Source organism: Copadichromis virginalis, linkage group LG12 (genome assembly GCF_057382275.1).
Source record: "Copadichromis virginalis isolate Kocher_CV1m ecotype Utaka linkage group LG12, C_Virginalis_male_GT1.1, whole genome shotgun sequence".
NCBI classification, from domain to species: Eukaryota; Metazoa; Chordata; class Actinopteri; order Cichliformes; family Cichlidae; genus Copadichromis; species Copadichromis virginalis.
Window position 1 is genome coordinate 19,186,799 of NC_140629.1, and position 16,909 is coordinate 19,203,707.

Sequence of the window (16,909 nt, forward strand, 5' to 3'; positions counted from 1 at the left end):
TGTTAAACACTAAGCTTCTATGCTTATGGTTGTCCTTTTGTTTTAGTAGGGAAATCAAGTTTGACCAAGATATACTAGAATTTAGCTTCCGCTGCCTTTTTGCTGTCTTGCTTGCACAAATGTTAAAAGTTGTGACTCCAAGCCATGTTTAGTTTTTCTTATAATGAGCAACAAAGGTGACAACTTAAAAAGAAATAGAAAAACTTAAAAGCAAAACAGTCACAAGTTCCATTGCTCTTCTTGGTAATCATAGCCTTTTTTCTTTGTCTAAAATAAAACACAAACGGTATCTTTGCATCAGCAGCAGTGATGAAATAGATCCCGTTTGCAGAGTTTTGAATGTCTACCAACAGTTTTAGGTTACTAAAATGGTTACTCATACAGTACTTACACATAATTGCTGCATATGCTTTCAGTCATAGATAACTGTATTCTGTTCATCACTTAGTCAATTAAATAAGAGGAAAAAGTTTTAAAGTTCCATTAAAATGATTAAAATGTCCCCTCGTGTGGAAGGAAGGAAATCCTCATGAGAAACTTGAGTACATATAAATCTAATTATATCTAATAAAAACTATGATAAATGACTCAAAAGTTTTATCATAAATGTTTCTGAATAACTATTTTTTTAATAAATGACTTCAAAACAATGACATTTAGCTTTATAGATGTGCAAGTGTTATACACCTATAGATGTATATAAATCAAGACAATTAAATGAAATTAAGAGGCAAATAAACTGAAATACAAACAGCATGTATGCATTTATTGGACATGAAACAAACACAGATGGATGAGAGAAATATAGCCAGAACTGTTAACGGATATGGTTAACAAGAAGCTCAAAATTCATTCATGTTTTCACTGTTTTATTATTTTGTAATGGAATTGAATTTGTGCTGCGTCTAAAATGACCATTTTTCAGTCCTGGCCTCCACTGACTTGACTAAGCCCTTCCCCATGATTCGGAAGTCCTCCAGTATTGCTTCAACATTGGGAACAGTCTTAGCTTCATCTCCAGTGACCTCCACGCTGCGAGCAGACACCTGTGACGTCTGAGGTTTTGTGAAAAAACAAAACAAAACATAATAACAAAGAAAAAGGAAACATGAGGAAAAGGTGATTAGTGTGAAGGTGTGAAAATGAACAGAATGAAGGAGAATAACTATTACAAAAGCAAGTTTTCCACACCCCCAAAAACTTGTTTTTTAACTGCCTTCATGTTTTTAAATGGAAGTCACTTTGCAATTACCTTAAAGGGGGTTGGGATGAATGCCTTTGGCTTCCATAAAACTGTGATTACTGTTCCACCACATGGATCACAGAAGAAAAGGGCCAAGTCTCCAAATGCCTCCTGGAAATTAAAAAAAATAAAACTATGTTACGCATGCCAACTGACACTTATTTGTGAAGCTCAAAGCAAAACTTATTAGAAAACTATTGAGTATATCCCCCCCCCCCAAAAAAAAACAAACAAACAAAGAAACCAAAAACAAACCCAAAACCCACTTCAGTTTGACAAGCTTACTCAGTCAAAACAGGACTGTGATAGACATGTACAGAGGAAGAACGGGAATTAGTATGAATGTTGTGCAGTTTGGATTTCACTACCTTACAGTATAAGAACAGCTGAGTTTATCTCGGATTTTCTCTTGTCTGCGATTTAATTTTTTATTATCTGGAAGCGGCTCTGTTGTATCACACGTCAGCTTTCAAGCATAATATCTGCTTCACGTTTTTTTTTTTGTTTTTTTTTTTTTAAAGTCTGTCAAAAACACACTCAGCATTTGAAATGTTGAAAGACATTACTCACTCTTAGCTCTCCCAGGTAGAGGGACACAGGGTTGTAGTCGATGACTGGAAGGGGCCCTCCAGGCTGAGCCACACTGCCAGACATCACGCCCCTGCTGAAGGTGATGGCCGGAGGATCTACTGCCTGGTCGAGCAGGGGGACCTGCTTTGGGTTCAGGTGAATCACAACATCGTAAGCGTCCAGAGGAGGACGCAAAATCACCTACACAAATACGAAGAACGCATGAAAACACTGAAATAGCAAAAATCTGCATTTATATAGTGGATAAATCATGAAGGCAGTATTCACCCACCCTGACATCCTGCTTCTGGCTGCCATCTATCAGCTGATTTTCCAGCACTTTAAGACTCTCTGCAGCCACCATTATCACACGCTGCAGCATCTGAACACACATTCAAAAGTGGCTTTGAACATTTTGAACTATTAGCACCAAAAACACTGTCTCGGTTTTCAAACTAATAGTTAGCACTGGAATATATGTTACCCATATCTTGTAGCATAATTTTATCTGGGGACCTAATTTCATACGGGAACTGCATAACAACTGGAAAACTGCAGCGAAAACACCATTTTCTGTATGGTTTCTAATTTTGCCAAATTGTTGAAAATAAAAACAAAAACAAACGAACAACAACTTTAAATACACCCCTTAAATCTGTTTTGAACTTCCACCACATTTTTAATCAAAGTTAGTTGATTACAACAACAGAGCAATCCAATTTCTTTTTTTAATTGAGAGAAATATGACATCATTCAACCTGAGAGCTCTTTCTAGTCCAGATATGAATCGTTTCAACCTCTATGACATTTTTGAAGTCATGGTCATGGAAGTCTTTATTGGAAAACACTGTCATTAGAAATAAACTTAATATTCAATCTGTTAATAGACTACTTTCATAGTCTACTCCCTGGTGGTTATTCACAGGAACTGCAACAACTACAAATTTAAAAAAAAAAAAAAAAAAAAAAAAAGACTCATTACTGAACTCGTCTCTACAAAAATGTGCATACTAATTCAACAATGACCCCCTCAGGCTTCACATTCTCAGGGATGTGAAGCCTCAGGATCCACAGGAGGTATACTAGAATCAATGTCAAAATTTGTAATTAAGTCCACAGTGACGTCTTTATCAGGACGTCACAGCACAAATTTCCTGTTCTCCAAGAACTATAAAGGAGGATGCTGGGAGAGGCAGGTCCTTAAAATTGTTGTTTCTAACAGGAGCAAGGTAGCCAAGCACAGGAAACCTATCTGGGTCAGCCGCACACTATGGGAGGCTCGTGTGCGTGTCTTTTCTGTACGATACTGTGTGCCACAGGACTACTTTACAGCTGCGGTCACGTCCAAGCAGAGGAATATGAAACTAAATATTTTACTTATTTTACTACCAAAGAGGATGGCAATGAAAAGCAGCTGGTGAGCTACACCTGATGGTTTTAAACTGATATAATTAATGATGTAAACATCGTTCTCAGATTTATTTACTTCAATAATCCTGTTTATCATTTGACCCTTTGAAAATTTTTATGTACCGTTTCAGATCAGTGATTTACACGACGTTTTGGAAAGACTTCAGAACCATCCGTTTCCAGTTCTAAGAAAAAAGCATGGCTATCTCCCTGTGGTATGCAAGGCAAAAACTAATACCAGCTGGAATTCTAAAACTGATCTAGTCAGTCAGTTTAGAACAATTTATCATCTTTTATAGAGGTACTGAATCACTCTCTCAATTTAATATGATTCCTGTCTTTTCAGTGTGATCCAGGAGAGCAGTGTGCACTAAGGAAAGGATCCCGGATCGGAAAACTATGTGACTGTTCTTTGCCAAGAACATGCAACTCTTTTCTACACCGCTGTTTATGATTCTCTGCACCTGCAAGAAACTTTTTAAACACTGTAAAAGCAAAAGGAGGGGAAAACACTTCAGATGTATTTTAAGCTATAGTACATTCTTCAGTGTTCTTTTCTCACATGTTTACTAAACAAATGTAATATTTAATCATTTAAAATTCAGCGCTGAGAGCTGATCTATTAAATACTTTGTTATTTGTGTACTTGTGTGTCCACTGACCTGAATGCTAGGTGAGCGTTTGGTCCACATAGACAGTTTTTTGTCTTTAGGCGTAGCTATAAACATGACAGGAAGGGACTCCCGGGTGGCCATGAAGCCATTCTTGATCTCTGGGTAGTCCACAGCTACACGTGACAGAGAGGCGAAAAAGATTTGGCGTTGAAACAATAAAGCATATGGACGGATGTAGAAGTATGTTGGGCGAGTAAAAAGAAAGAGGTCAAGAGGGATTTGTTTGTGTCACACACACGGAAAAGGGATGTGTGTGAGAGAGCACTTGCCCGTGAGCTGGTTGTTGAGGTTGACAATCAGCGGATTGTTCCTCCAGTCAAAGGAGGAGAGCAGATGAAGGAAGCGAAGGAAGGCCACCTGTGGGGAACTGAGGAAGATGGAGAAATTCACTCACATGACCCATAACAAACAGAGGAAAACGTGTTTCCTACACAAAAAAAAAAGGAAAAAAAAAAAAGCAAAAGTGGTGGCTACCTGGGAGCAGTAAAGGGAGCGGGCTGCAGGAAAAGCGACGCCACCAGCAGGTCTGCTGTGTCCTCTGTAATGTCGTCGCTGAACAGCTGAGCACTGAGCCAGCGTTTGGCCAGGCGACATGCTGCGCCAAAACATGGGTGTTGCTGCTGGAGCCTTCAAATAAAAAGACAAAACGCACCAGACTGAAGAAAATGAAAAGACACAACTAAAAACATAAGTCTGCTTTGTCACACAGGAACTACTTTGTATCACTTTCGAACTTTTACCCATGTAATGTGCTAGTAAGCAGAGGCTTGTGAATGGTGGCCATCTCCAGAGCCTGGGCCTCGTCGTTGTCTCTTACAACCAGCAGCCCCTCTGCAGTCAAGCTCTCCCGAAGCACCTGAGGTTCACGGTGGTATGCCACCTGGATTCGGAACACCAGGCCATCCTAGGGGCAAAGTGAAACATGTGCTGCTTTAGCCAAAGGTTTCTACCTGTAGAATGGGACTTTTTACTCCTGACTACCACCAAGTGCTTGATCTTTAATTAAACTGATGAACTTGTCTCTATTTCTTTAAAAGCGGGGTGTCTTACAGAAGTGCACTGAGAGAACATGCTATGATTTGATGCAATATAAATTATACCAAATTGAAAAGGCAGCTTAAATAAAAGGAATATTGTTACGTGCAATCAAACATTACAAAAAAATAAAATAGTCAAACAACTTCAGAGTATACACTACTAAGTTACCTACTGTCAAATGTACTTAAGAAACTTAAGAAAACACCAGCAAACAGAAAAACGCACACAAAACACAACAGAAGTATTTTTGGGGAGACAATAATGTGACGGAACAGCTGCAGAAGCTACAGGATCTACAGTATTATATAAATAACATGATTAAAATGCATGGAGCCCACCTAACCAGAGGTGCTCTGTCTTGTGTTAAAATAAGAGAAAATAAAGTTAATATTTGTTGGTCTGTTTTTTTCCCCCTAGATCCCTAGTTGCTCTAAGAATAAACTTAAAGACAGAGTGGCTCAGTGACCCTTTTCTCAGTTATAAATTATATATATCAAGTTAAATTTCACAGAAAAGCCAGCTAAGGGTACACATAATCAAAAACATACCTTCCAGACATCCAGGTGGGTAGGACAGGGCCTGCATGTATAGCTATGGTGCTTTCTGAGTAGCTCCCCAAGTTGGATGTGAAACGCAGCTCGGATATGCTGGATTGCGAGGCGGTCATGAGGCCATTTCCCACTCCCTTCCATGTGACAGATTACTGCAAGAATAAGGCAACCAATACATTGGTGTATGACTTTGCATTGCTACATGTCTGTAGTACCCAAGAAAATGAAGATAAACGTTTTCGTTTGAGTCAAAGTGTATGCATAATACACCACGAACAGCAGCCAGAGTGGAAATTACTACACATCTAGGTGCAGTTTTTTCAAAGACCTTTTAAAATGTTTCAATGAATGAGCCACTAACTTGTTATAGGAGTGATATAGACAGGACATGGTTTGCCTTCCTTAGGCACCAGTGATCTGGAAGTTTTCTCTCTGTCAAAAAAGGAATACTCCAGTTTCAGTGGTCGTGGGGGAAAGACCTGCAAAGGCACAGTTGAGTATAAATTCACAGTTTAATATAAAAGACATCAATGTTTGATCAAGAGCTCACAGGCTTGGAGTGGGATCAAGGTGCCATTTTAAAATTATGCATTTTTTAACAACTTATACCTATTACTGCCGTCATGGCAGCAGTTTTCTGGTAAGAGCGAGGCATTTTACCTGTGTGTATCTGAGTGCAGGGTGTGCTCCTTGAACAGCAGTGATGGTGAGAGGCAGACCTTCCAGCCTCCATAGTTTTCTGCTCAGGTCATCATAGGACTGAACCACCACTAAGCTCTCCTCCTCTCCAGTGCCAGACACCTGAAGAGCATAATGTGTATTAATATTGAAAAAAGACATTCAGAGGCAGATGCAGTGATGAAAAACATCACTGATGCCCTCTTCTGGTGGTTTTCAGGATTAGACTTTATTTTTTAACACAAATAATTATTTAACTGCTAAGATAATTTAGCTACAATAACAAAATTTGTTACAATCTTTTTAAGTAAAATAATAAAAGAAAGTTGAGCTTTGACAGACAAATAATTATCAGGAAAAAAAATGCCAGCGGGGTGTGTTTTTGCATGTGGTTGTAATGGTTATAAGTATTTATATAACAAATCCCAACAGTTTTAGAATGTTCTTGCCATTTTAAGTTTATATAATTACTTAATAAATCATAATCAGACCATTATAGCTGTTATATATATATATATATTAGGTATAACAAGACATAATACTATTATTATTGTCAAACAAACTACGCATACTTTCTAGATTGATCTGTATTGACCCAAACCATACTGTTAGGGGAAAATATGAACGGTATGTCAGAGTTCTTCTTGAAATTTCCATCATACGTGGCTAAAATAATTCAATAATAACGGTTTACCTCACTTCCCGTTTTGATGACGTCATCTACCATCGCCCCGACATACCGCACACAGGATTCGGGGATGTCTGCGTGCCTACGGGATGACACACACGTTCTCTCTTTTTTAACTTGAACCTTCAGTGAAATTGTACACATAATTGCTTCACCGCCAGGTTTTTCTAGGGCACATGCCGAAGTGAAACAGGTCACAGCCTGTTTACATTCCCCCAAACCCCGTTTTATTTTTTACCCCATCCCCGATAGCAGTCAGTGCTAACATTTGCTAGCTTGCTAAGGCTTGGAAGACCTGAATTACGGTAAGTATGAAGCGCACAGGAAGGAGGCGCAGCTCCGTGTGGGACTGCTTTGAACAAACGGGGAACTTCGTCCGCTGCATGAAATGCAACGCGACGCTGAAATACTGCGGCGGAGCCACGACCTCCATGATGAACCACATGAGCAGGCACCATTCATCCGCGACGCCGATGGACGAGGACGAGAAACCCGTGATCTGCACCGTTCAGTGCATCGAGGATGAGAACGCTTCCAACAACTCGGAAATCACACAGGTTGCAGTCATGTCACCCAACATAAACATCACCCCTGCTGAGCGGGACTCCAGCGAGAGGAAACGCCTGAAGCGGAGCTCCGTTTGGGATATCTTCATCAAAGTGGACGACGAGGTTCACTGCACGATGTGCGGCACGAAGCTCAAATACAGAAGCAGCACCACCAGCATGATGTACCACATCAGAAACAAGCACCAGGACGCAGCACCCAACGACGGTGTGTCGCTGGCAACGCATGCGGAGGTGACTGAGCTCATCTCCAGAATGATAGAGAAGGACATGCTCCCCATCAGCATGGTTAGTGGCGATGGTTTTCGCGAGCTGCTTGCATACACTGTGCACAGTTATAAAATGCCATCTGTTGGTGATGTTACACGCATTATTGAAGGCCGTTTTCATGAGAAGGTTGAAGAGCTTATGGTGCAGCTGGGTAGAGTGGAGAAAGTGGCTCTCACTGCAGACTTCTGGACAGGTCTCACCTTTCAGAGGTACATGACCATGTCGTGTTCATTTATAACAGAAGACTGGCAGGGGAGGTCAGCTGTGCTGCAGACGCACAAAGTTTCAGCAGGCAGCCACTCCACTGCAGACACTGTTACAGAGAGCGTGCTCAGCACCGTGCAGGCGTGGGCCATCGCCGGTAAAGTGACCTCATGTGTTCATAACGACACGCAGAACAGCTTATCAGTCCAAGCATGTACCCGTGTCACCTGGGACTACACGATTTGCTTTGCCACAACGCTTCAGCGAGCAGTCAGCGATGGGCTTAGTGAAGATTTACTCCGCATCGTTGTTGCTGCCGGGAAACTAGTTAAGCACTTCAATCGCAACTTGCTCGCGAATGAGGCCTTGGAACAGAAGCAAGTTCAGATGTGCCTGCCGCAACGCAAGCTCATCCAGTCGAGCAAAGACAGATGGGACACCATCTGCGACATGTTTGAACGTTTGCTTGAACAACGGTGGGCGATTAAAGCCGTCCTCTCCGACCGCAGCGTCACCAGCAGGCAGGAAGCTCAGACCCTTGAGATTGAAGATGACTGCTGGCAGATAATTGAGAACTTCACGCCTGTGCTGGCGACACTTAAATGGGCTACAACAGTCATATCTGCAGATACGGAGGTGTCCATTTCAAATATCTACCCGATCACCTTCAGCCTGGTTCAGACTCATCTCGTGCCAAAAGAGAATGACGTCGAACAAGTCTCAGAGTTCAAGCTCAAAGTTCAGCAGTCACTTAGAAATCACATGGAGGTAGGCACCGGTTTTGACTGAAACATATTAACAAGGATAAAAAAAATAATCTGCATTCCCTTTACATATATTTATGCCATTTTATTTTTACTTATTGCAGGTTGACTCTAACGACCTGGCTTCAAAACCGGCTCTTATCGCCTCCATGTTGGATCCCCGGCACAAACACCTGAGCTTCCTTACACCAACGGGGAGACTGGCTGCAAAGGTTAAGCTGCATGAACTAGTTTCAAAATTGGATGCAGTAGTAACTGCTACTGCAGGTGCAAAGGATGAGCAGCAGGAGACTTTGGTCACCCCGGATATTAGCCAGGCAGCTGTGCCCTCGCAAATTAGAAGTGACACCAAAAACACTATGGTGCTGCTCCTTGGCGACAACTACAGTTCTTCCTATGCCACCGACTCTGAGGCTCAGGTCGATTACTACTTAAGAGACATTGCTCCCTCGTTAGACATTAACCCTCTCGACTGGTGGAGGGTAAATGGACCGAGATTCCCCAAACTGGCAACTCTTGCGAGACACTATTTGTGTGTACCAGGGGTATCGCTGCCGTCTTTATTGTCAGAAGCAGGACAAACGTTTGCAACAATGCGCAGAAGACTGAGCCCAGAGCATGTTGACATGATGATCTTTGTAAACAGAAATGCATAACCTGCATGACCTTAGATGTTGAAGATGCTGGTGCCCTATACCAACAACAGAATAAGGTTACTGAAAGGTAACAGAAGAAGCAAGAAGTCAAAATAGGAAGATGTTGGCGTGTTGTACGTGCTTGTGTTCAACAGTGCTATAAGCCAAAACTTGTTTCAGACACTAAAACTTGGAAGTCATTGCTTTTGAGTTTTTAACACTGTTTGCCTGCAGCAAAGTAACAGTTGCCATTACTTCGCCGCAGGCAAATATTTAACAACATCTTCCAAGTAGTTCTCAAAATTAAAACCAATCACTTTGTTTTGTCACCTTGCTCAACTTCATACTGGCACTTCAGCCCTGAAACAGCTTGCAGTGAACCAGTAGTAAAATTATGTAAGAAGTATTTGTAGAAATATGTAGTCATAACAAAGTCTTGACAGTCAGCTTCAAATGTCAGAACAAGTATCTAGAGGAGAGTGCTCTACAATCATGCTGAAGTCTTTTATATGCCATATTCACCTTAGCATAGGCATTGTGTTCTATGAATGGCAATGAATACCTGTTTGTTTGTTTTTTTAAATATCAAATAGACTAACTTTACAATTAAGGACAGGATGAAAAAACAAAGCCTCTTTCTTTCTTTCACCGTAGTTTCTGTAAGCATTACAGCTTACTGAATATTTCTATCAGTGTTATAGTTGGAAAAGATCACCACACTACACTGTATTAACAGTATTGTCAGTTCTTTAGTCTCTCAACTAAGCTCTGCTGAGATAAAATACATACAGCTGCAGCAAGTGTGTGATGATCTGTTTGGGAACCAGACGCTTTTGGCAAATGCTTTCTCCGTCCCACAGCACAGCCTCGGTGATGTCGCCATCCTGGAAGCGACGCAACTCAGAGCGAGGACCCCACAGCTGACGAAATTCAGCCGCCTAGCACAGGAACATTTAGATTTTTAATTTTTCTTAAATCACAAGCATGTTTAAAAACAAAGCCACAAAAAACAAGTAACAGAAAATATAAGCACAATTTCCATACAAACAACATGATCTCTTTTTATGTTAAAAGAAAAGCTGGTTACAAAGTGCAAAATCCAGCCATAGTTACACTCGTGTGTCCATTTTAAGCTGCTTCCTTGTCACAAAGGGGGTTGACACAATGGGTCGCTCTACATGTTTTGAGTTCGTAGAGTTTTACGAAGGATGCCCTTCCCGTCTCCAGTGACCTTGCGCTTGGCCAAGCGAGTGTGTGAACCACTACACTATGAAGCCACGAGTAATACAGAATCACGTCCATAAGTGTTACATTTGTCTGCAGCAGTATAATATTCTTCAAGATGTTTACAAACACACTTGAAGTAAAAATACACTTCTTACACCTAGAAAACCATTCTCAAACTGAGCTGTGGCTCTGGAGTTAAAGTGAGTCATCCATTAACCAGTCGGTAGTTCAATCCTCTGGTTCTTTAGGTTGTAAGTTGAAGCCCCATTGGGCAACATTGCCCAAATAACCCCATGTTTATCCATAACTGTGTGTATATACAGTGGTCCCTTGTTTATCGCGGGAGTTACATTCTAAAAATAACCCACGATAGGTGAAATCCACGAAGTAGCCAACTTTATTTTTTTACAATTATAGATGTTTTAAGGCTGTAAAACCCCTTACTACACCATTTATACACTTTTCTCAGACAGGCTTGAACATTTTCCCTCTTGTTTAAACACTCTCAAAGTGCAAACCTTCGTAGAAAAATGAGTCCAGTATTATAGAATGAAACCAAAGGCAAAATGTGCAAACCGTTTCATCGACGTTGTGATTGTTGGGGAGAATACAGTACAGCACCTCAGAGTCACACTGCTAGCGATCGAAGATTTATTTAAATTTGACAAGCTGAACGCATTCTGTACTGTACAGGAGACACGGCACGAGACTGGATGTAGACCACTGTCAATCAATCAGGACCCAGAAAAGAAAAAAAAAAAAACACCATGCAAAATTGCACAAAAAAATCTGCAAAACAGCGAGGCCGCAAAAGGTGAATTGCATTATAGTGAGGGACCACTGTATTACACACTTGCACATTTCAAAAAATACAATCTGATTTACATGGACAATGAGTCATGCATGTAGCATTATGAGTCAAGTGACCTTTTGTCTTCAACTTCAGTGGCTAAATCAAGAAATAAAGCCCTATACATGCAATAAATAAAGGCAGGTGAGGTTACCTTGGGGCTGTCTGCTGGTGGGCCTCGTTCTAGGACAGAAGATGACAGCTCTGTCCTTAAAAGCAAACCGAAAGATAACGGAGGCTGAGCTTTGTGCTTTGGGGCTTCGCTCTCCACAGACCACTGAAATAAAACCAAAGTAAAGTAAGTTCTGCAGATAGCAATTTTGAGATTAACTTCTTTTTACACGGATATTTCATAACTTTGAAACATATCCACTGTTACATTAGTAGTATTAGAGCAAATTCTTTCTGCACATTGGTAACTTAGATAATATGAAATAAAGCAATAATTCCTGAATGCAAGTCTTTTTCACCTTAGGGTCAGGAGAGAGGGAGTGGGTAAGGAGGTGAATCCTTTGGGACAATCCTTGCTGGAGAAGTGACAGAATAAAAGGCAATGCAGTGTGAATGTAATCCCCACTGTGGTCCATCAGCTCACTGAGAAGATTCAGTTTCTTACAGCTGGACTGAAGCTTCACCAGCTCACACAACCTAAGGGGAAATGAAACAGAAGAGCTGAGAGGATGAAGAGCATAATGATCTCTACTCTGAAAGTAAAAGTCCTCCATGTGATTTGTTTTACATTTAGTAACCATGTTTCCTAAAAAGAAGGTGCAGAACCCAACTGCTTACCTAGTATGCAAGGTTAACTAAATATGTTAAATATATGCATTTGTTTATAGAAACATACTGGAACACATGGTCACTTGTCCTTATCATGGGTTTGGGTGTCATGAGGAGGCACTGGAAGCCATCCACTGTAGGGTTGTCCCAGAACTGCATTGACAAAGATGCCTCATGCTGCAGCTGAGGAACCAAAGTGAAGAAAGTTCAGAAACAGTTGCTTAAAAATCACAAGTGGAAAAAAAAAAGTTTAAACACACCACTGTTCAGTTACCTGTTTGTATGTACAAGCAGTGATGTCAGCACACATGTTAAGGTGTCCCGAAGGATCAACAAACACAACCTGGAAAGCATCATGGAACTCTGAAATGGATGGCTACAGAGAAAAGATACGAGGGGGTTGGTTGAATCACAGTTCCAGAGTAAATGAAAGTGTGAATAAAGTACATGCACACAATTAGTGTTTTAAATTTGATTTGGATAACTCACAGCTGTAGAGTCAGGATCTTTGGCCAGGCTGATTCCATTCACTGTCAGATCTGTAGATGCTGATTAAGAAGGTGCAAGGCATTCAAAACAGATAAGCAAGTTACCTTTCAATTACCAACATTTTAAAAAAGGACACAGGAGGACATCCATTAAAACTAAAATTACCCAAGAAGTTCAAGGTGTTTCGAAGAAGCTGATATGCCGTCATGCTGTTACTGATTCTATGAGTGATCAGTAGATACGCCAACAGCATTGAAGCTAGGAAGCCATTAAAACAACCAGTGCCCTATAAGACATTGAGAACAATAAAGATATAAGGTAAGAAAAAAATTACACCTTAAAGTAGGACATTTTTTAGCTTTAGCTTTAATTCAGAGTTTTCAGTGTTGTGAAAATGGCTGTCCCTCTACCTGGCTAGATTTTAATGGTGACTTGTGCTAAAACCATGATGTGGACCAGGCAAGGATCAGAATTTCAGTTTAAAAGTATCTGGAAAGTTACAGCATGTGTTGCATTACTAGTGCAATATTTATTGATGATTATTAGTTGCAATATTAATCGATGATGCAGAATGTGTATAAATGTTTTCATGTTTGACTCTAATCTGCTTCCAAATCTTACGCTGCTGGAACCTCAGCTACTAGAATACAGATATGAAAATTCATCAGATGTAGTTGTAGGCCATTGATCACAAAGAATAATTATTTAATCAATAATATATATTGATCTGGAGATAAAGTAAAGTGATTTCCACATCTCCTTTATTAGGCTACGAGAACTTTTAATGTTTAACTAAATCAAAAGTTGCAGCACTTCAATATGATCCAGTCAAGAATAAAGTTGATTATAACCATTGTTGTAATCATCATCTCTGACTGGGGTTTTCGGTTTTGTCAAGCCATATAATGCAAAGTGCTACGCTGAACGTTGCAGTACACTCCTCTGAACTCTATGCAACAAGTGTGAGAACCAATGAGAGCTTCCTACCTGATCAAGCTCTCTTTGACGAAGCCAGACTTTAAGTAAAGCCACCCCATCAGTAAAAGCTGAGCACTGAGAGCTGACAGCAGAGAGGAACTGGAGGTGAGCCCTCGGCAATAAATCTCCCAGAACAGAGCTGTTATAATGTGGAGTCGGAGGTTCAGAGCTCTCTGTGACAAAATAAGTTAAAAAAAAAAGATAATTTAATTAAGGAGTTGCTGACTAATAACATGGCTATAAATATACAATACAATGAAAACAGTCTGTTGAAAATCCAGACACAGTTTGTTCAAAGACTCAAGCTGCATCAGAAGGCCAAAAAAAAGGTAACAACTTTGAGATCTCCTTTGCATGCTCCTTTGATGTTCCTGCTTTGCTTCTCATTCCATCAGAAATATCCAGGTCATTTTTTAAGCCTGTTTGATGTTTTTCTAGTTCATGACAGGCTACTTCTACTTCTGTAGTCGGAGGGTTAGTATTTAACTAAATTTAACATACAACTGTAAAATCATTGTCTGAGACAGTTTACTGAAGGGGATTTAAATACTGGGATGAACAATAACAATCTTACCAGACTGGGAAGTCTGCAAACCAGTGTACCACTCTGTCCTGATGTTATTCCTCTGGGGATGAAAACGGCTGGGCTTGAAGAACCCGGGAGCTGGACAGGCATGAACGCGGAGGGTGAAGCTGGAAGAGTCTTTACCTGGAATACAGAACACTTTTTATCTCAAAGTCACAACCAGAAAAAAAGCCTTTTAACATAGATGTTAAAATCCATATAATGTAAACGTAATGTCATTGAATAATGTTTAAAATGTATACAATATGAAATTAATTAAAACTTGAATACCTGGAGGGGTCAGCAGCAGAACAGGTCGAAGTCGATTCCCATGGAGACAGGAATACTGCATGGTCCCGATGTCAGAAGAGGAAGTGAGATGCTGGGCCAGGCCTGCCAGGTAGAGAGCCCTTTTCCTCGGATACCTCTGGTTCAGGACATCTTTTGGATGGAGGACATCCTAACAACAGACAGAATAGCAGACTGAAGGTTACGGAAACACAGCACACCATTGATTTTTTTGTAGAATACAAAAGCAGTTAGGATGACTTACATTTGGAATTGTGACAGCCAGGTCCACCATGACATTTGGTTTGGTGCAGGTACCCAAGGGGTAGCTCCCGATCAGATCAATGGAAGAAGGAGGCGCCATGTGGAATTTCCCTTTTGTTGTTTTAGGCACCAAGAGAAATGGGACCTTCACTGCACCAGACAGCCAGGACAGGTCACTTACCTGAGACAAAAATCATGTGTGAATTTGTGTGGAGTTGACCATCTATTGCCAATCACAAAGCTTTGGTTACAACTGAAGCACAACATACCTCAACTTCTGGTGAGTCTGGCACAGTCTGGATTAACTTGGTGACTGTCTGAATGAATGAATCTATTTGGCGTTTCCTGCGTTCACTCAATGCAACTTCTTTCAACAGCTCCTCCATCTATTATTGATGACAGATCACTATCAGTTTGTGTGGTCAGTGGTTACATACGACAACAGGGTTAAGAGATATGATCACACTCCTTTTTTATCATTATCTTTTATGGTTATGTCACTAAGTCTGGCGTCTCACCTGCATTTTGAGCAGACTGCAGTGAAACAGGCTTTCTGCCTCTTTCAGTTGGTTGAGCTCCTCTGCTGTAGGAGGTCGATACAGATCATTTCGAGATAGCTTCACTGGGTGATAGACAACCTCCTCCCCTGCGTGATCAGCTTTGCTTCTTTTTGCTTTAACTGGAGCCTCATTTTCCTCGTCCTCTTCTCTCTGTCGAGAGGAATCTGAGGGATTCATCTGTAAACAACAAATTATACATGTTGCACTGTAATACGTGTTACCAATATTCCCCCAGCACAGAATGTATGAAACATGTAAGTTCGCTAAGTGGTTCCAGTGCGACGTAAATAGCAAACTGTAGGCATGCGAGCAGTACTCGTGCATCGCTGAGTAGAACTGCTCTTTTCTGAGCGATCGGGAAGCCAAACTTTACTAAATTTTCAAGTCTTACCTCTGCTGGTTCCTCTGGAACGGACTGCTTCTTCTTCATTTCTAAATTGTTTTCGACAAGATAAAATTTCAGTTATTTAGGAACGTTTCATCAACAGCGCTTTCCCTTCATTCCGCTTTCACATGTGCCAAGGGTTAGTGAAACATGCTACCCAACAAAATATTTCCCTGATTGGGTTAGAAAAGGTGAGGGAGCTCGATGATTGGCTCGCTTCTCTCTCTGGGCGGGTCCAATCGTCTTTCCCAAGATAGGTTGCACAAACAATCTTCTGATTGGTGCTCCGGAGCCGCTCATGCGCAGACACATGCCTATAATAATTTCGACACAGGTAAAATAAATAAATAAATAACATACAATCGATACGGTGATATTTATCTGCTTTAAATTTCTGTTAATATCTTTTTTCAAATCAATACAAATGTACAGAAAATGCAGATCCGCTATTTATAAGCAATTAATTGCTAAATATAGTAGATACAATTCTGTTATTTTGCCTCCAGGGAAGAACACAATTATACAAACACCTATCAGCATAATGTACAATACATTCAACAGCCCCACAAACTACCGCCTCTAAAGGATTATGGCGCTATTACATCTTCCAAATGGTGAAAAACGGAACATTATAACCGTTATAAACGTATGCAAGAGTATAATAAACAGCTTTTCACTCATTTTAAGTCCAGTCTTTGTATCCGACCATTTTCATAGATACATTTCTTTGCTTGGTAAGCTGCTTAATAATGGCCTATCATTCAAGCATAAAAATGCACCTAACTCAGAGGAAGAACCAGTGTCCTAGCTACACAAAGACAACATAGGAAAGAACTAATGTTGTTACAAGTGCTCTGTCACAAAAACACATACGCTGTTCTCATTTCTTTAGCAGAATTAATGAAAAATGCTATAAATCAGACAGTTTGAATGGCATAAAATAGTATTTTTGCCCCAGCGAAGGGATTCCCAAAGAGTTATTAAACTTGGTACATCTCAATATGGTGTGCATGTAATCTTAAAAATTTGAGGGAAAAAGGACAAATGATGGACAAAAGAAGAAGAGGCTTAAAAATCCATCTACAGCATATGAACGGTGTCTAAAAGTCTTGACTTTAGGAAATGAAAAAAAATCCAGCAAAGAAGTGATACAGGAACAGAAAAATACCCCTAGCTCTTCAACTGATCCTTCTACTGTTTACTGCAGCTCCATCAGAAATGGTTTCAATTAA

At 40.5% G+C, this 16,909-nt stretch overlaps 3 protein-coding genes across 3 annotated transcripts; 2 read left to right on the plus strand and 1 right to left on the minus strand.

Moving 5' to 3' along the window:
- Positions 1-740: 740 nt before the first annotated feature.
- nol6 (nucleolar protein 6 (RNA-associated)) lies at positions 741-15,958 on the minus strand. The gene is made up of 26 exons (XM_085475161.1): positions 15,684-15,958; positions 15,251-15,469; positions 15,002-15,118; positions 14,734-14,913; positions 14,472-14,640; positions 14,190-14,324; positions 13,625-13,788; positions 12,803-12,923; positions 12,638-12,696; positions 12,423-12,524; positions 12,216-12,331; positions 11,839-12,016; positions 11,523-11,645; positions 10,081-10,229; positions 6,859-6,934; positions 6,147-6,287; positions 5,848-5,965; positions 5,484-5,638; positions 4,638-4,801; positions 4,372-4,524; positions 4,167-4,264; positions 3,886-4,010; positions 2,106-2,195; positions 1,814-2,014; positions 1,253-1,354; positions 741-1,055 (listed from the first exon to the last, which is right to left on the minus strand). Exons 1-26 carry the CDS (start codon positions 15,720-15,722, stop codon positions 906-908), a joined length of 3,444 nt encoding a protein of 1,147 aa, XP_085331287.1. The 5' UTR covers positions 15,723-15,958; the 3' UTR covers positions 741-905.
- LOC146696848 (cocaine- and amphetamine-regulated transcript protein-like) lies at positions 2,987-3,868 on the plus strand. The gene is made up of 3 exons (XM_085475164.1): positions 2,987-3,230; positions 3,355-3,438; positions 3,570-3,868. The coding sequence occupies exons 1-3, from the start codon at positions 3,084-3,086 to the stop codon at positions 3,675-3,677; spliced, it is 339 nt and encodes a 112-aa protein (XP_085331290.1). The 5' UTR covers positions 2,987-3,083; the 3' UTR covers positions 3,678-3,868.
- LOC146696849 (zinc finger BED domain-containing protein 4-like) lies at positions 6,884-10,080 on the plus strand. Its single transcript, XM_085475163.1, has 2 exons — positions 6,884-8,660; positions 8,761-10,080. The coding sequence occupies exons 1-2, from the start codon at positions 7,164-7,166 to the stop codon at positions 9,310-9,312; spliced, it is 2,049 nt and encodes a 682-aa protein (XP_085331289.1). The 5' UTR covers positions 6,884-7,163; the 3' UTR covers positions 9,313-10,080.
- Positions 15,959-16,909: the final 951 nt, after the last annotated feature.